At 45.9% G+C, this 18096-nt stretch overlaps 1 protein-coding gene across 2 annotated transcripts in view; it reads right to left on the bottom strand.

Moving 5' to 3' along the window:
- The window catches only part of LOC137436521 (laminin subunit beta-2-like), a 205141-nt gene that overhangs the window by 19014 nt on the left and 168031 nt on the right, over positions 1-18096 (bottom strand). For both annotated transcript variants that reach the window (XM_068130383.2, XM_068130382.2), the window contains exons 26-30: positions 15182-15366; positions 12299-12552; positions 7654-7857; positions 7382-7526; positions 1310-1496 (exon numbers count right to left, since the gene is read on the bottom strand). In XM_068130383.2, coding sequence (XP_067986484.2) covers positions 1310-1496; positions 7382-7526; positions 7654-7857; positions 12299-12552; positions 15182-15366 — 975 coding nt within the window. The remainder of the gene's footprint in view (positions 1-1309; positions 1497-7381; positions 7527-7653; positions 7858-12298; positions 12553-15181; positions 15367-18096) is intronic.

The following is an 18096-nucleotide window of genomic DNA, read 5'->3' as shown; positions in this document are numbered from 1 at the left end:
CCACTAAAGTTTATGGATGGTCCACCACCAAAGTTTATGGATGGTCTGCCACCGAAGTTTATGGATGGTCCGCCACCAAAGTTTATGGATGGTCCGCCACCAAAGTTTATGGATGGTCCGCCACCAAAGTTTATGGATGGTCCGCCACCAAAGTTTATGGATGGTCTGCCACCAAAGGATGGAGGTTATGTTTTCACCTCTGTCTATCTGTCCGTTTATCTGTCGGTCCATTTGTGAACAAGATATCTCAAAAAGTTGTGGACGGATATGGACGAAACTTAGTGGAGAGGTTGTGTGTGTGACAAAGACTAATCAATTTGATTTGGTGAAGATCTGAATATAGATTCGGATACGATAATTATTTAATTTTGAGGTGATTCTTCACCATTGAGTGATGCAGATAAAACTGATATATAGCACGATATCTCCAAACGTTATGGACGGATTTGGACGAAACTTGGTGGATTGGTTGTGTGTGTGACAAGGACGAATCGATTCGATTTTGGTGAAGATCTGAATATGAATTCGGATACAATAATTATTTAATTTTTGCGTTTTTCTTCACCATTGAGGGATCAGGCAAAACGCGTTATAATAAAAAAAATTATGGATGACTTATGACTAAATTTGGTGGATGAGTTGCTTAGGTGACAAGACCATGCCGATTAGATTTTGATTCAGGTCCAAATCCAGATCCGGCCTATCATTGGGAGACAAAACAAACTGTTCAGCCTGGCGGAGGTATGTGCTCTACCGAGTGCCGTTCTACTTTTGAATGCAAAAATAGTATGCGTATTTAGGTGGGTAGTTCGTGTGCAGCCACCCAGCTGGTTGCATCATTTTTCTGTGGGCGCATCTGCCGCTGATGCAATGCCTCTCCATAACCAGTTATGTGGTACTCATTTTGCCGACCTCGGAGTAGAAGGAGGTCCGCCACCAAAAGACAGGCCGAGTCAACCCCACCTGGTGTTAATTCAACGGAATTCGAATTCAGGACCTGAGGATCCTTGGCCCGCCGCCTTAACCATTAGGCCAACACCAGGTGATGCCTATTTAGGTGATGGCAAGTAACAAAGAGTAAAAGCAACAAAATGCTTCGACCCCCATCTATTAGTCTGAACGGCAGCATTGTCTGTGGATCAATTCAAGATTATCGATGCAACTTGGACAAAGTCAATAGGAAATCCACCATTGGCTGAAATGTAGAAAACCTTCTGTTAATTGTTCTGAGCAGTTATATCCGAACAATTCAAATGCTCGAGCTCTATTTGAATGGACATTCTTAAAATAATTAGCGCCTCTTAAAAACCTTGCATCTTGAGCTTTCTTTGACATGTTCTGGACTGCTTCCAGGGTCAACTTGACATCTATTTTATCGAAAGCCTCCAATGCAGACGTGATCTGTGCAATCAGCATATTTATCTCAGCATCGCTGGCAGGTAGGGTGATGTTGAGAGCTTTGAAGGCCAAATCTTCAACTTCCGAAGGATGAACTCCTGCGACAACATAATGATCATTGATTACAAAATACAAACATTCTAATGGTCGCTTCAAAAATACGTCACTGATTACAGAGGGGGTCAAAATGTTTTTTCCTTTGGAAAACAAAACTAGAAAGCATCTGAAAATGCAAGGCCCGTCCGCATCCGCTATGTATTCGGACTTCTTATACCTTATGCTAAACATGAATAAAACAGCCTAAAAAAAAACACACAAAAATTGACGGTTTTAGGTGATCTTGACATTTGACCTCAAAATAAATATGCTTCAGTGACCCAAAATGCAAATCCTGCTCAATTTTCAAGTCAATCGGATGAAAATTGGCAATTTTATACAACCCTGACCTTTGACCTTTCAATAATAAAAAAAACAATTAGCTTCTATATTTTGATTGGTAAACCAATTCAGTGATCCAAAATGCAAATTCTTAAAATTTACGGTCAATTGGATGAAAATTGACAATTTTATACAACCTTGGCCTTTGAACTTTTCATTAAAAAAACAAAAAAAAACAATCAGCTTCTCGCTTTTCATTGGTGAACCAATTCAGTGACCCAATATGCAAATTCTTAAAATTTCAGGTCAATCACATGAAAATTGATAATTTAATGTAACCTTGACCTTGGACCCTTTGATCTACAACAAACCAATCAGTATTCGCTTTTGATTGGTGAAGCAATTCAGTGACCCGATATGTTAATTCTTAATATTTCAGGTCAATTGGATGAAAATTGATGATTTTAGGTGCCGCTGACCTTTCACCCTTTGACCAAATTATTAATTTGACTTCTCCATATCCTCATAATAAAGCTTTGTTACTCCCGCCAGGGAGTAATGCATTCACTCGTGTCCGTATGTGTGTGTGTGTGTGTGTGTGTGTGTGTTCGTGTGTTTGTGAACAAGATATCTGGAAAAGTTCTGAACGGATTTGGATGAAAGTTGGTGGGATGATTGCCCTTGGGACAAGGAAGAATTGATTAGTTTTTGGTGAAGCTCAGGATATTATTCCCGATCTAGGAATTTTTTAAAGGATTTTTTTACCATTGGAAGATAGGGCTCATTTTTTTTTAACATTATCTTCTATATATTCTATACTTAACATTGTGATACGAAAATAGTTTTCATATTTGTTGTGAATGTAGTTTAAACTCATGGTTATGCGTTAGAGCGGTGTATTTTTTTAGCAGCGTCGCCTTCAATGTTCATTTTTTTTAAATAATAAAGACATATTCTGTCATTTTAAAACCACCAATGTGTGTATTAGGTTTCCCCGTTTCATAAAATGTATCGTTTGATACATATAATGCTTTAAAACTGTTTTTTTTTTTTTTTTTTTACCTCAGAAGAGATATTGTGGCGGACACGAAAGCACTGACGTGGTGACATCACCCCGCACACCAAGTGGGGGTGGGCCACGCCAGGGAGAGAGGCGTGGCCTCACGATATACACGGGGCGCGCAGCCCTGAGCAGCTCAGTGTTACAGTGAGCTCTTGAAATAAAGACTCTTACAAATTGCCGCGTTGTCCGCTTCCTCCTTGCTTACAAGTAGCGCGCGTAACACCGCGCTTTATTGGTGACCTCGACGTTGGATCTGCCGTAGCGATCCTTCCAAACACGACGCCATTGCCATGGCCAACAACGCGATGTCGGTTAAACTTCCCGAATTCTGTACGCTTCCGGCAGCGAAACTTCCCGAATTCTGTACGCTTCCGGCAGCGGCCGAATTCACCCGCCTCCTCGCCGGCTTCCCGGCCCTCACGCGGCCCGCCTTCTCGGCGGGGGCCGTCAAGCATGGGGTGGCCCATCACATCCCCACCGTCGGGCCACCGGTCTATGCCCGGGCACGCCGCCTCGAGCCGACGAAGCTGGCGGTAGCAAAAGCGGCGTTCGCTACCCTGGAGCGACTCGGCATCGTTCGGCGCTCGGAGAGTGCTTGGGCGTCGCCGCTGCACATCGTGCCGAAGCCCGGCGGGGGATGGCGACCGTGCGGGGACTATCGCCATCTCAATGACGCCACCACCCCCGACCGCTACCCCGTCCCCCACATTCAGGACTTTTCCGCCCGTTTGGCGGGCATGCCCTTCTTCTCGAAGGTGGACGTCATACGCGGCTACCATCAGGTCCCCGTCAGGCCGGAGGACGTCCCGAAGATGGTGGTCATCACGCCGTTCGGACTCTTCGAATTCCTGCAGATGCCCTTCGGTCTGAAGAATGCGGCTCAGGCGTTCCAGCGGCTGATGGACAGCGTCCTGCGCGACTTGGATTTTGTATATGTCTACCTGGACGATATCCTCGTTGCCAGCGCGTCCCGCGAAGAGCACCTACACCACCTCCGCACGCTCTTCGAACGCCTGGGCCAGCATGGCCTGATTGTGAACCCCGCAAAGTGCCGGTTCGGCGTCGCCGAACTCGATTTTCTGGGGCACCGCATCACCAGGCACGGAGCCGTCCCCCTGCCGGCCAAGGTGGAGGCGGTGAAGGGGTTTCCGCGCCCCCGCACGATCAGGGGGCTGCAGGAGTTCCTGGGCATGGTGAACTTTTACCATCGGTTCCTGCCCCGTATTGCCCAGCTCCTGCGCCCCCTGCACGAAGCTCTCCGAGGTAAGCCGGGCAAAGGCGACGTTACCTGGACCGAGCAGATGGATGCGGCGTTCACGGGCGCGAAGCTCGCCTTGGCTAACGCCACCATGCTTGCGCACCAGGCGCCCGATGCACCGATCGCCCTCACCACCGACGCCTCAGACTACGCGGTGGGCGCGGTGCACGAGCAATGGGTGCGTGGAGCTTGACAACCGCTGGCGTTCTTTAGCCGGCAGCTTCGCCCGCCCGAACGCCGTTACAGTACCTTCGACCGCGAGTTGCTCGGGCTTCACTTGGCGGTCAGGCACTTCCGCCATCTGCTCGAGGGCCGTGCGTTCATGGCCTTCGTCGACCACAAGCCGCTGTTCTTCGCGATGGGCAAGGTCACCGAGCCGTGGTCGGCCCGGCAGCAGCGTCACCTCTCGGCCGTGTCCGAGTACACGACGGACATCCGGCACGTCGCGGGGAAGGACAACCCGGTGGCGGATTGCCTTTCCCGGGCCGTCGCCCACGCAGTCCACCTCGGCATTGACTATGCCCGGATGGCAGCGGACCAGGCCGCTGACCCTGACGTCCAGGCCTTGCGGACCACCGTCACGGGCCTCCGCGTCACCGAGGTGCCGTTCGATGGCGCGGGCACGGCCCTCTTGTATGACGTCTCCCTCGGGCGGCCTCGCCCCATCGTGCCCGCGGGCTGGCAGCGCCAGGTGTTTGACGCCATCCACGGCCTGTCCCACCCGGGCACGAGGGCCTCCCAGAGGTTGATCGCCAACAAATTCGTCTGGCATGGCCTCCGGAAGGCCGTCCGCGGCTGGGCCAGGATGTGCCTCGCGTGCCAGCGCGCCAAGGTGCACCGGCACACCCAGGCCCCATTGGCCCCGTTTACAGTGCCGGAACGCCGGTTTGACCACGTCCACGTGGACCTGGTGGGACCTCTGTCCCCCTCGCGGGGTTTCACCCACGTCCTCACCATGGTGGACCGCACCACCCGGTGGCCGGAGGCCGTGCCCTTGGCGTCGACGACGGCGGCGGACGTCGCGCAGGCGTTCATCGCCACCTGGGTCGCCCGGTTCGGTGCCCCCTCAGACATCTCGTCCGACCGCGGCCCCCAGTTCACCTCGGAGTTCTGGGGGGCGGTCGCGCGGGGGCTCGGGGTCCGGCTGCACCGAACCACGGCCTACCACCCCCAGGCTAACGGCCTGTGCAAGCGATTTCACCGCTCATTGAAGGCCGCGCTCCGGGCCACCCTCCGCGACGGCGGCTGGGTCGACAGGCTCCCCTGGGTCCTGCTGGGCCTCCGGACGGCGCCCAAGGAGGACCTGCGCGCATCCGCGGTGGAGTTGGTCTTCGGGCAACCGCTGCGGGTGCCGGGCGAGTTCCTCCCCGACTCCACAGCACCATGGTCCACGGCACAGCAGCGCTCCGCTCTGCAGGAGACCTCCCAGAGGTTCACCCCGGTGCCAACGGCACGCCACGGGCACCCACCGACGCACGTCGCCCCGGAGCTTCGCACGGCGGAGTACGTCTTCATCCGCCACGATGCCCACCGGACACCACTGCGGCCCCCGTACGACGGGCCTTTCCGCGTGCTGGAGACCGGGGTGAAGCACTTCACCCTGGACATCGGCGGTACTCCTGACTGCGTTTCTGTGGACCGCCTCAAGCCGGCCCACCTCGACGTGGACCATCCACCGCCAGTGGCCCGACCCCTGCGTCGGGGCCGCCCCCCTGCGGGCGGACCCCCGGCACCGCCCAGCCCCGCCGCCATGCCGCCCCCCGGTCCTGCAGCCGGAGGCATCCCAGATGGCATCCCTGCATCCCAGACGCCGCCAGTCGCCAGGGGGCGCTTCGGCCGGGTCATCCGTTTGCCCCACAAACTGACCCTTCAGGTGCGCAGGGATTCTGGCGGGGCGCGTGTGGCGGACACGAAAGCACTGACGTGGTGACATCACCCCGCACACCAAGTGGGGGTGGGCCACGCCAGGGAGAGAGGCGTGGCCTCACGATATACACGGGGCACGCAGCCCTGAGCAGCTCAGTGTTACAGTGAGCTCTTGAAACAAAGACTCTTACAAATTGCCGCGTTGTCCGCTTCCTCCTTGCTTACAAGTAGCGCGCGTAACACCGCGCTTTAATATCAACATTTAGCTCAGCGAATGTCATTCGCGGTGTCAGTATTTGATGAACTTATAAAGACTTATTTCCAGATTTGTCAATGGCTGAGGTATATTAACAAACGAATAAAACAGATTTGCAAAATTCGAACTTTTTTTTAAAAGATCGCATATTCACCCAGGGTTGTGAGGGGCTGAAGAAGAAGAAACCTCGCATGGGCTTCCCAGACCAAATAAATAATTCTGGTTCTGGCTCTGCGATTTTCAGGTTTATTACTCCCACCAGGGAGTAATGCATTCGATCGTGTCCGTCCGTGTGTCTGTATGTTCGTGTGTTTGTGACCAAGATATCTGGAAAGGTTCTGAACGGATTTGGATGAAAGTTGGTGGGATGATTGCCCTTGGGATAAGGAAGAATTGATTAGTTTTTGGTGATGCTCAGGATATTATTTCCGGATGCAGGAATTTTTTTGGGAATTTTTTTTGGGAAAGATTTTTTCTGTTTTACTGCATTAAAGCTTTTATTCTTGTTCTTAAATTATGTTTTTCTCCTCTAATTCCGAGATATATCAAAATAAATTATCTGACAGTTAGGGCTTACTTTCTTTTTCATTTATTGTTTTGGGGAGAGGGGATGTCAAACAAAACGTATTATTCCAACTAAACCCAAGGCGGGAGTATGCGCTCTACTGAGTGGCGTTCTAGTTGAAAATTTGATGACAAAACTCAAATGGTAAATTAGAATGTCAGGTCAATTGGATGAAAATTGATGATTTTAGGTGATTCTGACCTTTGACCTTTGACCAAATGATGAACTTGACTTCTCCATATCTTCATAATAAAGCTTTGTTGAAAATTTGATGACAAATTCAAATGGTAAAAAAAAGTTACAGCCACAGACAGACACAGACACACAGAGATTATTGCAAAACCCCTCTCCTGCTGACCAGGGGATGGACTAACAATGTTTCGGAGCATTAAGCATGACTTCTATGCCATTGGTATCTGAACATTCACAAAATGGGGAAAATGAGATACTGGATGGATAATGGAATGTATAAAGCAAAGGATTAACATGTCTGTTGAATTTTGCTTGTTCAGGACTGTTTTTCATAATTTGAGTGGGGGAACCCCCCCCCCCCCCCCCTACTCCGCTTTGCGTCGTTAAAAAAGACAAAGGCATTACCAATGCTGAAGTCATTGTATCTCCGCAATATATCATCGATTCCTCCAGATGCATTTTGAACAATTTCAATGGCATCGGATGCTCTTAATACTGATTTGTTTGCAATGGACTTTGCATCAGAGGCATTTTTTTTCACTTTCTCCACCTGCCAACAACAACAGGAGCAACCAAGATGATTTGGGTATCATTAAATATTGGTCAACTATCGATATAATAATACATACAACGTTATAATATGTGTACAAGCAAAAAAAAATTGTCCAACATTGTACCTGTGACAACTGCCTGCTCAGATTCGTTAATAGTTCAGCGACAGCAATCGAAGCTGCATTAGCATCATTGAGTGTGTTTTTTGACAGCTGTGCAAGACCTTTGCATCTGTCACCACCACACCACCACCCATGACTCTCCTTACAAGGAGTTCCTCCACACGACAGCGCTTCGTCACAGGATTTACTCATATTCGAGCCACAGACCTGCAGAGCAGGAAAAAGGGAGCAGAGGAATCCTTGAATATGTCTCGGATAAATGCAGCTTGAAGTTTGGGAATTTCACTTTCATGTCGATTGTTGATGGAACAAATTGGACTAAGTGTAGAACTTGCAATGGTTAAATAGCATTAATAAACCAAGACAAGAACACCAGCAACACTCGAGTTGAGATTTGTTTGCTGTGCGAAGATGGAAGCATATTCCCAAAATCAAAGCCTCCTTCCTATTTTATTTCTCAATCAATAACGCAAACACTACCGAACATAATTCTTGTAAAGATATATACATGTAATGACCTTCTGCATGCAGTAAATATATATACAGATATATACATGTCATTTATGCTTCCAAGTTCCAATCAATATCCTTTTATATCCTCTTGCGTGACACAATCATGGAACTTTTTCTTAACCACCTCAAGCACAATCGCCTCTGGCCTGTCCAGCCTGAATTTGAATATCGGTGTTTCACAAGCAGGGTGATTCATCAATGTGTCCCTCAGATGAACGTTAAACTCAGGGCATCCTGTCTGCTGGCATTAGTCGGCGGACGTTAACCCTTGGATGCAATGATTGGGCCTCGGAGGCCCACAAGGTTTTTTTTTGTTACAAAAACGATGCTGTGCAATTTTTTTTTTGGAATGAGCCTCATTTTCACCGACTTTCATGTTGTTACACAAAATTCAGTGACATAAAAAAATTCATTCAGGCTCGTGGGAAAATCTTCATTTTTCACTTATAACCAGAAAATCTGACACGAATGCAGGCCTGGGGCCATCGAGGCCCTGCATAAATGTTGTTGTACTACCATGTTATATCATTATTTTCTTGATATGACCCTCATTATATGCTCCTATAACTTGGTTACAAATAATTCAGTGACAAAAATATGAAAATTAAAAAACTTTACACTAATATATTCGTGGGGCCTACGAGGCGCAATGGCTGCATAGGTGTAGGATTTTTGACAGTTGTGGACATATACATTCTAAATAAAAGGATTAGTGAATCATATTTTTTGAACAAATACTCCTCCATGAGCCTCAACTTTTTAGAGAAAAAACAATTTGAAAAACGAAGAACCAAAAAATTTTTTGCAAAAAAAAAAAATTAATTCATTACTTGTATGGGATTCTTCCAACGAATAGGATCAATGATTCACATTTTCTGAGCAAATACACATCCATGAGCATCGACTTGGATTGAAAAAGGATATGAAAGAAAAAAAATTGATAAAATTTTTTTTAAACATTACACGAACACAACCGTTGGGCCTCCAAGGCCCAATGGCTGCGTTTATGTAGGATTTTTGACGCCTGCATCTAAGGGTTAAAGATCCCACGGTGTCCTTCACAAAGAGTAGGTGGGCTATTTCGGGCACAATCATACTCCAATCTCAACCAAACTTGACAGGAGGACTAAGGCTCACCCGATGGAGTTTGTAGCGACTTAACTTGCCCCCTTCCCCAAGGGGGCTTTTTGCCTTGGGTGAAATCCGTGTTAAGGTGTATAAAGAGTTTATCATGGCGTTTTTCCAAGGCTGGTTTAAATAACAAAAGTAAGAAGAAGAACCACCTTTAGAGGCCATTTTTCCCCGTAGAGCAGGGGTTGGCCTTTTTCAGGCACTGTGGTCCCCTTTTCAAAGCAATGTTTTATGGCCGGATGCCCTTCCTGCTGCCAACCCTGTTGGTCACCTCTTGTGACACACAGGGAATTACCAGTGAGCTGATACTTGATTTGCTGACCTCGGAAGGATGAGCAGGCTGAGTGGACCCCCCTGGTGTCAATTCAGCGATCGACCAGGATTCGAACCCAGGATCCTAGCATCCCAAGCTGGCACCCTAACCGCTAAGCCAACACCAGGCTCTAATAACAAAACTAAGAACGACAATAATGGTAATAGCATAACATATAATGTTATTACAATCAATATTAACTCCCTCCCCAAGGGGTTTTTCCTCCTTGGACATACGCCATGTTGAGGTGTATAAATAGCTTATTGTGACGTTTTTACAAGGCTTCATCCTATCTAATCTAATTACAATATATTAACCACTGATAGGGCCAGATCTGGATTCTGACTTGAACCTAAATCGAATCGATTCGTCCTTGTCACACACCCAAACTATCCATCAAGTTTCGTCCGAATCTGTGCACAACTTTGTAAGATATCCTGTTGACAAACAAACAAACCGACAGGGATGAAAACATAACCTCCATCCATCCAGCAAAACATAACCAGTGGCGGAGGTAATAACGCCATCTTCAGTCATGTTTGTTATCGTGGCGTTTTTCTAAGTTCCCTTCGAATGTCAAAATTAATAACACCAACAAGTACGTCACGTGAAGAAGAAGCAGGACATCAAGCATTTCATCGTCGGGGGACATTTTTACCTCCGACACCAAAGGTGGATGGAGGTTATGTTTTCACCCCTGTCTGTCCGTTTGTTTGTTTGTTTGATTGTGAACAAGACATCTCAAACTATTGTGGACGGATTCGGACGAAATTTGGCAGAGATGTAGCGTATGTGACAAGGACGAAATGATTAGATTTTGGTGAAGATTCGGATCCGGCTAGTATAATTTTTCAAGTGATTCTTCAGCATTGGGAGATCGGGCCAAAAACGATATGTAGCAGGTTATCTCAAAAAGTTATGCACGGATTTGGACGAAACTTGATGGACAGGTTGTGTCTGACAAGGAAGAATCGATTCGATTTTGGTGAACATCTGAATATGGATTCGGATATGAGAATTATTTAATTGTTTAAGTGATTCTTCTCCATTGAGAGATAGGGCCAAAAACGATAGATATATAGGATATCTCAAAAAGTTGTGGACGGATTTGGACGAAACTTGGTGCAGAGGTTGTGTGTCGGACAAGGAATAATTGATTCGATTTTGGTGAAGATCTGAATATGGATTCCGACATGAGAATTATTTATTTTTTAAGTGATTCTTCACCATTGGGAGATTGGGCCAAAAACGATACATGGCAGGATATCTCAAAACGTTGTGGATGGATTTGGACGAAACTTGATGGACAGGTTGTGTGTCGGACAAGGAAGAATCGATTCGATTTTGGTGAAGATCTAAATATGGATTTGGATATGAGAATTATTTATTTTTTAAGTGATTCTTCACCATTGGGAGATTGGGCCAAAAACGATACATGGCAGGATATCTCAAAAGGTTGTGGACGGATTTGGACGAAACTTGATGGACAGGTTGTGTGTCTGACAAGGAAGAATCGATTCGATTTTGGTGAAGATCTGAATATGGATTCCGACATGAGAATTATTTATTTCGTAAGTGATTCTTCACCATTGGGAGATTGGGCCAAAAACGATACATGGCAGGATATCTCAAAACGTTGTGGATGGATTTGGACGAAACTTGATGGACAGGTTGTGTGTCGGACAAGGAAGAATCGATTCGATTTTGGTGAAGATCTAAATATGGATTTGGATATGAGAATTATTTATTTTTTAAGTGATTCTTCACCATTGGGAGATTGGGCCAAAAACGATACATGGCAGGATATCTCAAAAAGTTATGGACGGATTTGGACGAAACTTGATGGAGAGGTTGTGTGTCTGACAAGGAAGAATCGATTCGATTTTGGTGAAGATCTGATTATGGATTCGGATATGAGAATTATTTAATCTTTAAGTGATTCTTCACCATTGAGCGATAAGGCCAAAAACGATTCATAGCAGGATATCTCAAAAAGTTATGGATGGATTTGGACGAAACTTGGTGGACAGGTTGTGTGTGTTACAAGGAAGAATCGATTCAATTTTGCTGAAGATCCGGATCCGGATCCAACTCGTATAATTTTTTCAGTGATTCTTCACCATTGAGTGATATGGTCACCCAGGTGGAGGTATGCTCTCTACTGAGTGCCGTTCCAGTTTCCATTTGAAATGATGCGTCGGCTATAACGATAATAGCATAATAATAATAATAATATCAGCAATAATGATAGTAAAGTTAATAACACTCCCCTTTGTCAACCCCGCCCACCCCCACTCCCTCCCCCCCCTCCCCCAGACCAAGTCGAAAGCATCATTCTCACACATGATAGTGTGAGCCAAGGTATAATTAAGGTAAAGGGACCGAAAACATGTGACCAATCCAGACTGCTCCCCTAGAGAGCGTGTTTCTAGTGCAGCACATCACAAATTCCTGCCCTATCCTACAAAGACACAGCCATGTCCTCAGCCAATGATACTTCCACGCAGCTTTGTGCTTAAATCAAAAGAAAAGAAGAGGCGTCAGGATTGGGTGAAAATAACGGAAACGGCCCGATGTTTCCGTTTTGATTGTATTGTAATATCTGTTATACAAATAATTTACTTACACAAGAGTGAGTCGCGCAATCCAGGGCAACCATAATCGGTAAAGAATATTGCTCAAGATACAAACCTTTCTGCTAAGATTTTCCACACCAACGTTGTTGACTAGAGTACTCATGTTCTTCAAAATGTTTGTGTTGTTTTGCTGGATTTTCAAAGCGTTCTCAAAGACATTGGTGGTTTGCTTTCTGATACTTTCTGAGCGCCTTATTGGACTTCTGGGACCAGTCGTGGCTTGTATGGTTTGTTCCTCGGCTTTTGACGATTTGGCGTAAGCTTCTTTGATATCCTTTATGTATGAGAGGACGACGATGTCAGGAGCACCTACGTGGCCGGAAATAGAACATTGTAAGCTCAATTTTATTACATCGGTTAGCGCATGAATAGATGCTTGTATTATAGGACTCAACTAAAATATTTATAACATCTGCTTAACGTGATTAGATTAGCAAAGACTGGATATCTCGATATCTCGATATCTCTCTCTCTCGATATCTCTCTCTCTCGATATCTCTCTCTCTCGATATCTCTCTCTCTCGATATCTCTATCTCTATCTCTCTCTATCTATCTATATCTCTATCTCTCTCTCTCTCTCTCTCTCTCTCTCTCTCTCTCTCTCTCTCTCTCTCTCTCTCTCTCACACACACACGCGCGGCAATAGTGACTTGCATTCTCAGATTAGTTTTTTAAAAATCAGCATCAGCAAGATTAACCAATAAAAACCTGAATCTCAGAGCTGCAGGTGATCACCGAGTACAAAATACATTCACCAAGTGATGCTCAGAAGATTGAGAGGAAAGACGGGAGTTATAACCAGTGGAGTAAGCATGTTGGCTAGCTTTGTAAAGAGCACAGGGTGATGACATGTCAATGACCATTTATTTATATTCCACATCTTTCTCTTTCTCTTTTTGTGTCTGTACCATCTCTTTCTGTGCTTTATACTACTGCTGATATGCAAAGGAAGGAGCCAAATACAAATATCGACTTAAGCATTTTAATGAGAATGTTCCCTTTGGTATTAAAACATTAAATCCTACATTCAATCTTTCCTCTTCTCCAATGGCTTGATCTCTGATCATCAATTTAGTTTCAGACCACGTCACTCTACTCTGGACATACTGCTTCTGCTGTCTCAACAATGGATGGAGGTCCTCAACACCAGACAAGAAATCCAGGCTGTCTCCCTTGACATATCACGTGCCTTTGATACAGTCTGACATCCTTCGGAAAAACTTCGGAAAATTTCGGAAAAAGGGGACCGAAAAACAACAACAACCACAGTTCCCGAAAAAGGCCAACCCCCGCTTGCGGGGAAAAAAATGGCCTCTAAAGGTGTTTTTTTTTTTTTTTTTTGACACCCCGCTCTGATCACCAAACTCTCCTCCTATAGGATCCATGGAAATCTCCATGCATGGCTTGCGGAATTCCTCTCTGGTCATAGTCAACGTGTGGCTCTAAATAGAATTCTCTCATCTCCCCTTCCTGTTCAGGCTGGAGTTCCCCAAGGCAGTGTTCTGGGCCCTGTGCTTTTTCTGGTCTTCATCAATGATCTCCCCGAATATCTGGAAAATCCTCTCTATCTCTTTGCTGATGACTCCACTCTCTGCCGCTCCATTCCTCATCCCTCCAATCAGCAGTCTGCAGCCTCCTCTCTCTCTGCAGACCTGGACAAAATCACAGACTAGTCAAACACATGGAACATGTCTTTCAATCCTGACAAATCTCACACTCTCACACTCTCACTATGTCTCTCCGAAAAGACCATCTACAAAGCCCTCCCATCGACTTTCTCAACAATCCTCTCGAGGAAGTTCTGTCACTCAAGCTTTTGGGTCTCACTATCTGCCATGATCTTTACTGGGAAAACCACATTTCCAAGCTGGCCTCCAAAGCCAGTCGCCGACTGGGCATCCTCCGTCGTGCGAAATCCTTCCTTGGCACACCTGAGCTCCTCACCACATACAAGGCTTTCATCCGCAGCTCAATGGAATACTGTTCTCCCCTATGGGCCGGTGCTCCTGCCTCACACCTCGCTCGGCTTCACGCTGTTGAAACCAAAGCGTTCAGAATCATTGGAATCTCCCACGATGAAGCTGATTGTGAGGGCCTTTCACATTCTCATAGCAGGCAGGTTGGCTGTCTTTCTATATTCTACCGACTCCTCTCCGGCCTTGCACGCCTACCTCTCTCTGTGCTCTGTCCCCCAAATATTCCTGCAAAACGCACAAGATCCGCCAGCAACCCTCTTCTGGTGAATCTTCCAAAATCAAGATTCTCTGCTCAGCTTCACACTTTCATTCCTCTTTCTTCCTGCTTCGGAAACAAACTCCCCCACTCCCTTCAATCCCACTCCTCCCTCCAGGTCTTCAAAACAGCTGTTGACCACCATCTCATATATCTTCCCCCATCTAAAATCTTGATGTTTTCTACCCCATTTAATCCTCCCCAAACCGATCTCCTTCAAATTCCCTGTTTTTTTCCCCTGAAATCCACTGCAGTGTCCATTTTGTTTATACCATGTACCCCCCCCCCCCCCCCAGCCCTCTCTCTTCCACAGATCTGATATCCCTGTCCTCTACTGTTGTTGTGCTTCCCTCTCTCTCCCCCTCTTGTCTCCCGCTCCCTTTATTATATGTTCTATGTGTTAGCTCTTATTCGAGCCTCGACTTAGTATACCAAAAAAAAAATCCTGACTGATCCCCTCATGAGGGTGCATCACATGTGACCTGGACACGTACACCTACATAAGTACATAAATTTATAAAATTGATAAATTCCACCTAATATCAATACTGCATTGCTTTAAAACGGCGATTGAACAGCATTGTACTCTACAACATCATACACGATTATCGATCACAAAGCCAAACCTCCTATATAAATAGAGAATACGTTTGAGCAAATTAATGTATGATGATGGTGTGAAAAACAGTGAAAATTAAACTTTACTTGTTGACGTTGCATCCGGTAGGTTATCCTTCTGTTGCCTTATTTCTTGAAGCATTCGATCCAATTTGATTGTTTCTCTTCCAATGCTGGCAACTTCAACCAACGCATGTTTTAACCACCTGTCGATATCCTCCACCTCGGAACGAGACGTATTGAGGGTTCGAGAAAGTGCTTCCACCTTTCTCCTGCAAGCAACATTGTCCACGTCACTCAAGCAGCTACACTTGACACCATCGGGCCTTTTTTTGCACGTTAACAAACCCAAACCTAATCTCTCGGTAACAGAGCTGAAGGTTATGAAAAGTCTAAAAAAACAGGGAAAACTTGATCTTTGCACCAGCAGGCAAGGGCAGGGCAGTGGCTGTAATGGAAAAGGAGTCGTACCATGGTAAAATCATATCACTACTGGAGGATGGTAAAACTTATCTTCAACTACCTGCTGACCCAACTCCGAAGCAACAACGGTCCTTAAACACAGGATTGTCCATGCAAAAACGAGCAGGCAGGGCGGGCAGACAATTGGCTTCACTGCAGCAATAGTTCAGCACCCAGACAATATGGTCTTCCCAAGATCCACAAATTGAATGTCCATCCGAGACCCATTGTGTCCTCTGTTAATGTTCCATTTTACCAACCGTCTGGTAACCTAGCACTCATAATTGGCAGACTTTTTTTTTTTTTTTTGGTATACAAGATCGAGGCTCGTGCAAGAGCTAACATTAATCACACAAAAAGTCACCCGACACATAAAACACAAAATAAGGGGAGCGGAACACAAGATGGGGAGAGAGGGGGAAGGACACAAACACAACATTTGAGAGCAAGACACCGATAGAAATGTGGGAGGGGGAGGGCTTGGGGGGAGGTGGGAGAGGTTTCAAACATATCAACACTGCAAGGACTTCCAGGAAAGAAGTTGGAATTTCAAAAAAAATCGAATGGAATATCGAATGGACTTGTGGGAAAGACTGATAAACCAGTCAAGAACAGTGGTGAATTTGTCAAAAAGATGAGAGGTTAGAATCCAAGAAGATGAGACAATGGTATTTTTTGATGTGGTTTCACTCTTCACCAATATTCCATTCGATCTGGCAGCGAGTGTTACTCTCGATCATTTGAGACATTCTAACGATTGGAAAATGACTTTAAAAAACAGCCAATTAACACCTGAGGACGGTACTGGCCTGCTGGAGATATGTCTAAGCAGCACGACCTACATGCACGATGGCACACACTATTAACAAATATTTGGCACAGCTATGTGTTCACCGGCCTCTGCTGTTGTGGCCTGAACTTGAACAGAATACATTTCAGTCCAATGAGAATTGGTTCCCACAATACAGGAAACAGTTACGTGGATGCCACTTTCGCCATTGTGCATACAGACATTGTAGAGTGCCTACTTGGGCAACTTGCATCAGCTTTACAATTGAAATGGGGAAAAAAATTAAGCAAATTGGTCTTTTTGGATGTGGAGGTCCACCGTAAGCCCAATGGCGACCTAAAGACAAACCCGCACCAACAGATTACTGGATTTCAATTCCCACAAGCCAATCTCCCACAAACGCAGTGTAGCACAGACCTTGGCAGCTCGGGCACAGAATGTGTCATCTTCCAAAGCCGATGCAATGAAAGAAATCAGATTAGTTAGAGTCCTATTCAAAAAGGTGTATAACAAAGGGATACTCCCTATCCTGAAAGAACCAAAATAGGCAGAATGGTAGGAGCCAGACACGCTTGGGCACTGTGTACTGTCGTACTACCCGGGCCTTTCCAAAAGGATTGCCAAGATAGTACGCAGCACGTGGATTGGTGTAGCCTACAAGCCTCTACGCACCATCCCCAATGTCATTTCAAAACTGAAGGACACAATATCAACTGGTGATAAATCCAGAGTAGTTTACCATTCATCATGCAAATACTGTGACTAATTCTACATTTCTGAAACTGGAAGAAATTTGAAGCAAAGGCTAAATTAACTTGACAGAGCAGTTAGGCTGGGAAAGGTGACAAGGCCAGCCAAAGCACATAATTGCCTGCAATATGGCCACAATTTTGACTTTGATGGGACCTGTGTCCTCAAACACAACGTACAACAACCGACACAGATTATTACTGGAAGCATGGCATGTGAAGAGCCGAGAGGATGGTCTAACTGGGGAGAGGGTGGACACAAAACAAACCTCTCGTACAAATGCCGAAAACTGGATGGTACAAACAGCTGGATATGGTGAGCAACAAACAACAACACTCCATCCAAACACCACACCCACATGTGTACAAAACCCAATGGAAACTCCAACAATCACACAACCCACACCTCATCACATCCAACACGGACACGAAACCCCTCATGTTTGTACCCCGGAAACACCACAACAACATCAAAAACAACAACCAGCACACACACATGCTCACGCACACTCATACAACACCAGATCATGTGATCATGTATAAGCAATAAAAAAAAGAGCAGAGCAGTTCATCAATTATGTGCTTTGACGTTTATTTGCTTGAGGTTTGCAAAGTTAAAAAAGATGCCTCCATCTGACCTCAAACACCGGCACGTGACCAGAAGCGGTCCTTTTATTCACATTGTGAATAAAAACCCAGTACGTGCCGAAGCTCGGAGTCTATTGGCCTGAGGAAGCCTGCCGTGAAGCAGGTGAAATGTCACCCGAGTCTGCTCTTGTGTATTTGCTCAAATTTGCAGAGTATATCTAGTTTTACTTTCTGGTTGGAAGCACCTTTCTTTCTTTAAATATATATCGACTCCTCCATGCTCTTCTAGCAGAAGAAGGCTGCATAAAGATAAAGCAACCATGAAAGGCAGCACAAGGTAAGCCCTTTACTGTTTCAAACTCTTCCCAGAGTCCCTCCACAGCTGTGACACCATTTCTACATAGTACGTACAT

This window comes from Myxine glutinosa, chromosome 11 (genome assembly GCF_964187855.1).
Source record: "Myxine glutinosa chromosome 11, kmMyxGlut1.1, whole genome shotgun sequence".
Taxonomy (NCBI): domain Eukaryota; kingdom Metazoa; phylum Chordata; class Myxini; order Myxiniformes; family Myxinidae; genus Myxine; species Myxine glutinosa.
The sequence above is the reverse complement of the archived record's forward strand: the minus strand, read 5'-3'. Positions and strand labels throughout refer to the sequence as shown.